At 39.7% G+C, this 8,749-nt stretch overlaps 1 protein-coding gene across 2 annotated transcripts; it reads left to right on the forward strand.

Annotated features, from left to right (window-relative positions):
* Positions 1 to 693: 693 nt before the first annotated feature.
* Positions 694 to 4,049, forward strand: LOC144383016 (4-galactosyl-N-acetylglucosaminide 3-alpha-L-fucosyltransferase 9-like). 2 transcript variants are annotated; one of them, XM_078100351.1, is made up of 4 exons: positions 710 to 777; positions 1,370 to 1,430; positions 2,248 to 2,550; positions 2,582 to 3,530. In XM_078100351.1, exons 3-4 carry the CDS (start codon positions 2,255 to 2,257, stop codon positions 3,444 to 3,446), a joined length of 1,161 nt encoding a protein of 386 aa, XP_077956477.1. In that variant the 5' UTR covers positions 710 to 777; positions 1,370 to 1,430; positions 2,248 to 2,254; the 3' UTR covers positions 3,447 to 3,530. The 2 variants fall into 2 exon arrangements, with proteins under 2 accessions (XP_077956476.1, XP_077956477.1); XM_078100350.1 differs by having other exon boundaries at positions 694 to 777; positions 2,248 to 4,049.
* Positions 4,050 to 8,749: the final 4,700 nt, after the last annotated feature.

Raw genomic sequence — 8,749 nt, forward strand, 5'->3', positions numbered from 1 at the left:
TACATTTTTACTTTTAAAATGAAAAATTAAGTGAAAATGATTATTTCACTACAATTAAGGGTGAGAGCGAGAGTTTGATAACATAAAATATTCCTTTAATAGTCCCACAATGGGGATAATGCCAGGATTGCAGCAGCAAAGTGAACAGTGCACACAAGATACATGGTACAAAACAAGAGCAGAAGTAATAAGTAGGTAAAAAAATAATTTAAATAAATATATGTATATGAACAGACAGTGTACTCCATTTGACCACATCCGTTTCTGAGATCAATGACGAGGCACCTTCAGTTGGTCTGCTAGATGAAAGTATGTCACTATGTAAGTATGTCACTGGGGTGGAAGACAATCGTTTGTGGTTTTGTCGGATACATTTTGTGTATTTTGGGATAAACTTTAAAAGATTGAGAAATAAAGCACATTGTTTTGTCCTGCCTTCCTGTGTGCAGAGAGAGCACAGAGCCATGGCTCAATCCCCAGCAACTCCACAGAGCTCCTCAATAAAACACATTTTAATGCTCTAATTTTCTTACAATTTTAGCTAGCTGTTTCCTTTTCCTTATGTCGTCATGGTTTTACATGTTGTCCTGTGAAATTTGCTAAAGCCTACAAATGTCGTTCCCTTATCACATAACCGTAGGCACACTACTCTATTCATCCACAGGTTTATCCAGTTTGTCAAGCCAGTAAGATAACAGAAATGCATACATCCGTTTAGAGCGTGCAGTAAAGAGGCTCTACTTACAAGTCACAACTTCAGCAGAGACCAAAAGCACAGTAAGAGGACCTTTAATCACTATCTTAATGTTCTATTAAAAATGAATGTCACTCAAGATTATGAAGTGTTGAAAGTTCTTATGTCTTAACATCCATAAAGGGTGCAGATGATCCAATGAAATGTATTCATATTAGAGCTGCACGGTAAGGCCAAAAATCCATGACTGTATTAAGTTTGACTGTATCCTGTTATTGCTTTTTCAAGTAAATTCAGTCCGACCTGGTGTTCTGCAGCACGGGGCCCGACACAGATCTGTCCTAGCTCCCTTCCTCTTCGCCAAATACACCTGACTTTTAATATAACAATTGCCACCTACAGAAGTTCTGATGACTCTGCAATCATCGGTGTCATATCCGCCGGTGATCGCTACATATCAAGAGCGTGTTCATTACTTTGCACCTCGATACATTATATACGACAGTGTACAGCGTGCTGTACATTAAAGATAATTTCTTTTCAACCGTCAACTTCCTCAATTCCACAAACTACCCGTATTAAAGTACCAGCTTTGTAACCCAACGTGTTCATCCAGTTTGTCTAACCAGGATGTTCCCTCTTGTATAATTCAATTTTTTTTAATTTTGACAATAGATACACCTTGTACATCATCCTCTTGACACTCGTGTGATGCTCAGCGCAGACCAACAGCACGGTAAGAGGCTTACAATCACTATTTTAATCTAAACATGTTCGATTAAAAAGAAGATAAAGTGCAACGAAGAAATGTAGTTATGGTGGACATTTTTACAGTAATCAGTTTAGTTTGTGAACGTTCAGAGAGACATTTTGTGAAACAATGAAAGGTTTCACGCCTTCAAAATGTCCTTAAACATTAGAGATGATCCACACAAATGCATTTATATAGATTTAAAACTACAAATGAACCAGTTCGGAAAGGCCTTGGGTCTCTGACTCATACCAACGTATCAGAATTCACTGTGTATATATATGTGTATATATATATATATACACATGGTATTTAGTGTTTTCCTCATTCTACCGAACCGGAGCATAGAAAGTAACAACTAACCTTGTCTAGAGAGAGAGAGAGAGTTTGATCGTCCCACAAAGGGGAAATTCCCAGGATCGTAGCTGCAAAGTGAACAGTGAGATACTTAAATAAAAAATAAGAGCAGCTGTAAAAAGTAAGGAAAAAATCTAATAATGATAGACCACAATAACTAAATACACTAGGGCATAAATAAATATATGTAAATGTACACACAATTGACCACACCCGTTTCTGGAATCAATGACTTTCGGTTGGTCTGCTAGATGAGAGTATGTCACTGGGGTGAAAGAACACCGTTTGCACTTTTTTCAGATACTTTCCGTGTATTGTGAAAGAAACTTTAGAAAAATGGAGAAATAAAGCACATCGAAAACACTTTTTGAGATGACAGACAACTCAACACATTGTCCACTCAAATGTTGTGTCTACAATTGCTGCATCTGTTCTGTCTCTGAAGGTGAGCCATGTCCTGTTCAGCCTCCCAGTGGACTCCTCAGCGTCCAATTCTCTTCGGCAGCCTTTTGGCGTTTTGCTTCATCTTCCTTTTCATCTCGTACAAGGCCGACATCACCTACCCCGATTTTGGAAGAGTTGGTCAGTTTTGTCCTGCCTTCCTGTGTGCAGAGAGAGCACAGAGCCATGACTCAATCCCCAGCAACTCCACAGAGCTCCTCAATAAAACACATTCAGGTCCGACCGAGAAGCTCCAGGCGGCAGCAGTGGACGCTGAGCCCGACACAGTTGTGCTGGTCTGGATGTGGCCAGACCAGCACAACTCTGAGCACAACTCTGCCGTGTGGCTTCAGATTTGAACTCAACTGCGACATTTTCAATTTCACAAGATGCCACTTAACAGATAACAGGGAACTTTACCATAAGGCCCACGGGGTGGTCTTCCACCACAGGGATATACATGGAAGTTTAGAAAACATGCCCAAAGGGCCACGCCCCGTTTTTCAGAAATGGGTTTGGTCAAATATGGAGTCGCCCACCAACTCAGGTAAAATCACTGGACTGAATGAGCTTTTCAACTTGACATGCAACTATCGGCGTGATTCAAGTATCCCAGTGCCTTATGGGTATCTGTATCCCGTGACCTCTGCAGAGGAGAGTTTCAAATTGCCAGCAAAGGACAAGTTGGTGTGTTGGATTGTGAGCAACTGGAGCCCGAATATGAAGAGAGTTCAGTACTACAATGAACTGAAGAAACACGTAACGATTCATGCTTATGGGAGAGCCTTTGAAAAACCTATTGGTAATGAAGACTTTGTAAAAATGATTTCTGCTTGTAAATTCTACCTCTCCTTTGAGAACTCCTTCCACAGAGATTACATCACAGAGAAGTTCTTTAATCCTTTGACTTGGGGAAGTGTTCCGGTAGTTATGGGCCCGCCAAGACACACGTATGAGGGCCACGCCCCAGCTGAGTCTTTCATTCATGTCGATGACTTTCCTTCTCCAAAGGAGTTGGCAGAGCGGCTACTTTACCTTGACCAAAATCACACCGAGTACATGCGATTCTTCAACTGGAGAAGCGCGTTTAAAGTTAAAGGCGCTCTGTTTGGAAGAGAAATTGCCTGCAAAACATGTATATACTTACAAAACCACAAGGAGTACCAAGCTTTTAATGATCTGAACACTTGGTACTGGGGCTGAGAGGGTGTGAACCCTTCAATCAAAATATTACACTGTGTATTTAACTTTATTTGTTGCTAATAAAGTGTTCAAATAGGGTCAGAAGTGGTGGTGGTGACAAATAGGGTCAGAAGGGTGAGTTCTGTTGTTGTGCATGTTGTTCAAAGAATATTCTTCATTTTTTCTAAATTTGATAACATTACATTTTTGTAAGTAACACAAAAGCTCTTTTCAATGTTTTTAATGGTTTATTTGAACTTTTTACATTCTCTGCCATGGTTGCTGTCTTAATCGTTCAATGAGGTGGATAGAATTTAGTATAATCTATCATCAAGTAATGTTTTACCAGTTTATTCAAATGGTTGTTTTATCAAGTGTTTTTCACAATGATGATCAACCTGTTTATCAGATTGAAAAAAGCGTTTGACTGGTGTGTTTAGGAATGGTTATCGTTTGGGTTTTCTTAAACGGTTCCTGATCATACTTTTTTTTTTTGAAAAGCACAAAATGACGATTGATGACAATAAAGAAATGGTTTGTTAATTGCCAAGCCATTTTTTTCTTCAAATTTATCATAACATTAACTGTTTAAACAATACTGTAAATATTAATAAATAATTAAAACACTGCTTCAAACTACAAATTCTAACATTTAACTTCAACCCATAAACACTATATTAATTGTTAACAACGGTTTACAGTACACTTAGTGTTTCTCCTCTGTAAGAGCTGGTAGTGTATATATTAGTTAATAGGAATTTGGGGAATACTAATTTAATTTTAGAATTTTTCTCATTGTGCAGGAACTAAAGATATGTAACATATATTAAAAATAATTTATGTTAGATTGACACTTATTGTTTGTCTCGATTTATTGAAACTTCCAGACAGTAAACATTCCAGTAGTCGGAGACTCGCCCTGACAGAGCGCAGCGTGGGGCGGCGTGGGCGAAGCCCAAATCTCAATGTATTTTAGGACTGAAATTATAATGTCACTTATTAACTTCATCAGTGATTGGCTGACTGCTTCTAAGACGCGCATTGGGGCCGAGCCCAGCTGAGATCAACGGAAAGGATGTGTAGGAAAAGCATATATTTTGCGCAGATATCGTAATTTACAAATAGTACTGGGTATTTTCAATGTTTCAAAAACACAAATAGACACATATTGAAAACTAGTCAAATGTATTTTTTATATAATTAAAAAAATTCTAATCTCTTTTTTGGGCTCAAGGTTGGGCCACGCCCCATTGCCCTTTATGGACCAGCCACCAATGCTTCCAGACTTGAATAATTAGAACGTAGATGGATAGCTAGCTACTGTAGCTACAAAATCGGTAGGCTATCGTTAGCTGCTGTGAGGGTGGATCCATCAGAGTAGAGTAAAAAAAGTATTTCAATTTGCTCAGGCACCGAAGGAAGCACCAACATCTGCGCAACGCTCCGGTACGGTAGGTACCGGTCAAATAGTAACCGGCCGGGCCCCGCAGCCGGATCATTTTCAGGATAAGATGACGTAGATCAGGCTTTTTGGCCCCCCGAAACAGGTTTGGCTAAATTACCAAAGCAACACATGCGAAAACTTGAACCTGCTCCGGCGCAGGTTAATTTGAGCCAGCTGGATTAGTTCGCCACTCACTCGCTTCCTCTTTGATGAGAGGAGCGATATCAGTTAGATTAACGTTTTATAGGGAGTTCTCCCAGATCACAAAGACCTTTTATGACGTCACAATGGCGTCCTGTACGAGCGCTATCGATGCTGAAGACAGCACGGTTAGTTTGTCAAAACAATCCCTATGTGGCCACGCTGATAAAAAAAACTCCTGTACTCTATGTGGCCACTGCATATTTCCACACAGGACCTATCATTAGAAAAAAAGGAATACCAGGATGCAGAGTGCTACCTCTCCTTTCTCCCTAGGTAACACTTTTTAAAATCGTGTTCACTTTCCTAATCGTGTAGTTTCAGCCTTTGTCTTGGTTGTAGATTGTTGAGAATGCATTCAGTGTTCACCGATTGTATCGAATAGTTATAAAAGTATTTTGAATGTTTTTTGCTGTTGAATATGTTTGCATTTGTTTTAACAAATCCAATTTTATGTTACTTTTATTTACTTGTATTTTTCAAAAAAGTGATTACTGTCAAGTGTGTTTGACACTACTTAGCCTTTCAATAATATACTTTTATTAAAGTTAATCTCTTTGAGTCCTTTTTACGTTGGAAATTTTAAGGGGTTTTGTTTTGAAATCATCTTAAGTGTCATACATTCTGCAGTACTGTAAAACATTTTACAGTAATTATCTGTTCATGGGCATCACGGTAGGATATTGCTGTTTCTATACATCACTATACTGTGTGTGTTTTTACAGTAGTATGCCGTTGTTGTAATTTACAGTAGGTATGCTGTAAAATTACAGAAGAATACAGGAAATGTGGCTGCCAGTAGATTACTGTAAATTTATGGGAAAATTCGTTACACATTTAGGGGCTAATACACAAATTGTTTAATACAAATTATTATTACTTTTCTTGTCATGTTGGACTTCATTTCACTCAACCGTCAACCTCATCCCGTCAAATTAAACGAATCCTTACACAACAGGATACATCCTGGTCAGATATGTTATTTTGACACGGGTGACAATCATTCATGGAATGTTCCCTGTTGTGTATTGATTAATTACATTTTTTAAGAATGCATTGATACACCTTATACACCGTCCTCTTGACACTCGTGCCGTAGTCACATATTCTTCTTCTTCACACTCCTCCACCTGAGGCTCAGCAGAGACCAATAGCACAGTAAGAGGCCTACAATCACTATTTTAATCTAAACAGGTTTGATTAAAAAGAAGATAAATTGGAATCAAGAAATTAATCTTTTAATGTTGATGTTGAGGTTGGAAGACATTTTTACAGTGGTACACTTTTTTTGCCTTGTGCAAAGCAGACAATTAAGCTAACATCTCAACTAAAGCAATAATGGCTGATGGATTTCGCAGACCAGACTTGATAATTGGCGGCCTTTTGAACAGGAATATGATATCTTCATAGCAGCGCCGCACTCGACAAGACTGCTAGGACAAAGGCATATATCCTCCTCAATCTCACAGGAGCGGAGGCCAGGTGAAGATGGAGCTGTTATCGTTCCGGCTGAAAATCCAGAGTGCTTGAAACGGAAATTTCGGGTCTGTAACCCTCAACACAACAAAACTATGGAGAGACACAAGTTCCGTTCACAAAATCAAAAGCAAGCAGAGACTATTGAATCCTACATCAGTGACGTGAGGATCAAAGCTAAAAGTTGTCACTTTGGAGACCTGACAGATGAACTGATTTGTGACAGAATAGTGTGTGGTATCAGAATGTACGAGAAAGGCTTTGCTACGTGACAGTGAATTAACCATCAACCATGCATGATCCAAGTTATTAAAATCTGCCGCATATATAAAATGATTGAGGAGAGTAATAACGCTCTAGCCCAGCCCCAAACAGCTACCACTGTTGACGCAATTCAGCCAAACTCCAGTGGGTGGCACAACAGGTCAAGAGGTGGCAAATACAGCTCGGCCACAAGTCATCAATGCTGACCACATTCGGTACGTCTTTCAGGCGCTACAGATTCCTCCACATGCCATTTAAGCTTGAGTTCAGCAAACAAGGTGTTCCGGGTGTCAATATGCCAACCCAGCTGCACTGGACAGTCCCCCCTCCACGCCGCATACACCTCAACTGGCTCCAGCAACACCTCAGCGATCCACCAGTGAGCAGCGGAGGCCTGCAGCTCACTCTCCTACAGAGGTCACACTGGGTAACTCACTGTATGCGACGCGCTCAGGTCGCATTTGCAGGCCGAACCCAAAGTATGAACAATAAACATTGAGCTATTACAAGTTGAGGATTAAAAAAAAAAAAGCAACCACGACCAGCTTTGTGATATCACACAAAATTGCTAAAACAGTAAGCCATTCTCGGAGGGGGAGAGCGATTGGTAGTGTGGATAATGCACCCAGTGATGTTCAGCTGGAACTCACTGACCTGCAGTGTGATGCGTACTGGCAGAGCATTTTAACTCAGGATCACTGCTGGATTCTTACGCTCTCTCAAGGAGGAGAACTTTCCAAACGTAAGGAGACCTGCTCAGGAGATGTTGGTTCCCTTTGGCTCCTACATATGTGAAAATACATTCTCAGTGATTTTGCAAAATCCAGGTATAGATCCTCTCTCAGTGATGATCATCTGGCAGCTGTGCTTCACATCTCCACCTCAGACATTCAACCTGACTTTGATGCACTTGTGAATGCCCCAACAGAGACTAGATTTCTCTCACTGAACTGAAAAAAATCCAATGAGGTGGTTAGACTAGAAATGCTGGCACGTAAAGGCACCAACTAGCAGTGAACTGGGACACTTTCTTTGGAGGCCTTTTTCTAGAAATCACACTTCAATGACAATCGTTATAATATGATGTATCTCGCTTACTATTTGGAGTACCAAGACAATATTGTGGTGTCTTTAAAAAGCTAAGAACCTTTTTCCAACAGTATATGTAACTCAAACAGTGTTTTGGGATGGATGTGGCTGAAAATGACTCTAATATAATGAGTCACAAATGGTAAAAACGTTTGTTTTGGTGTTTCTGGATGATTTTTGTTTTGCAGAAATGGTTATCCTCCAGGGCTAAATTCAAGCCCAAGTCAGACCTCTAGTGGTGGGTGGGGAAAAGCGTTTCCTTCTGAATTGTAAATTTAGGACCATTTCACACTCACAGAAAGAGAAATTGTTTTTTTTTGCTTCATTGGCAAGATCAAAATGTTTCTATTACTGTTTTTGTTTACCATTGAATAAATGACATTTTTTGTAAGGCAACCTTGTGTTTTCATTGCTCATAACATGCAGTACTCTTACCAGTCCCACAGGCTTGTCAAAACAATGTTATATACTGCTTTTATATGGAAATATGATTAATATTATGCAGAATTGAGTTCAGCCTTTGGCTTGGCCCCCCACAATATTTTCAGCATGTTGTTTCCCATGTTTCCCATGTGGCCCCATGGAAAAAATAATTGCCTGGTCTAGCAGCTAGCTTAGCATAGCAGCTAGCTTAGCATAGCGGTGCGTTAAGTCGTCCGTTTGCCACCCACCCCCCTTCAGTTTGACACCAGTAAAATGACAGGCGTTCATTTTGCATTCTTTTGAGGAATGTAAAAAACACAATCCTAGGGATCATGAACTAAACTAACAACGTTTTTTTTTTTACTTGATGAACAGGTTTATCATCATTGTGAATCATTTAGCCGCCTGATAAAATTAATAAAACTCT

The sequence above is a fragment of the Gasterosteus aculeatus genome, chromosome 4 (assembly GCF_964276395.1).
Source record: "Gasterosteus aculeatus chromosome 4, fGasAcu3.hap1.1, whole genome shotgun sequence".
NCBI classification, from domain to species: domain Eukaryota; kingdom Metazoa; phylum Chordata; class Actinopteri; order Perciformes; family Gasterosteidae; genus Gasterosteus; species Gasterosteus aculeatus.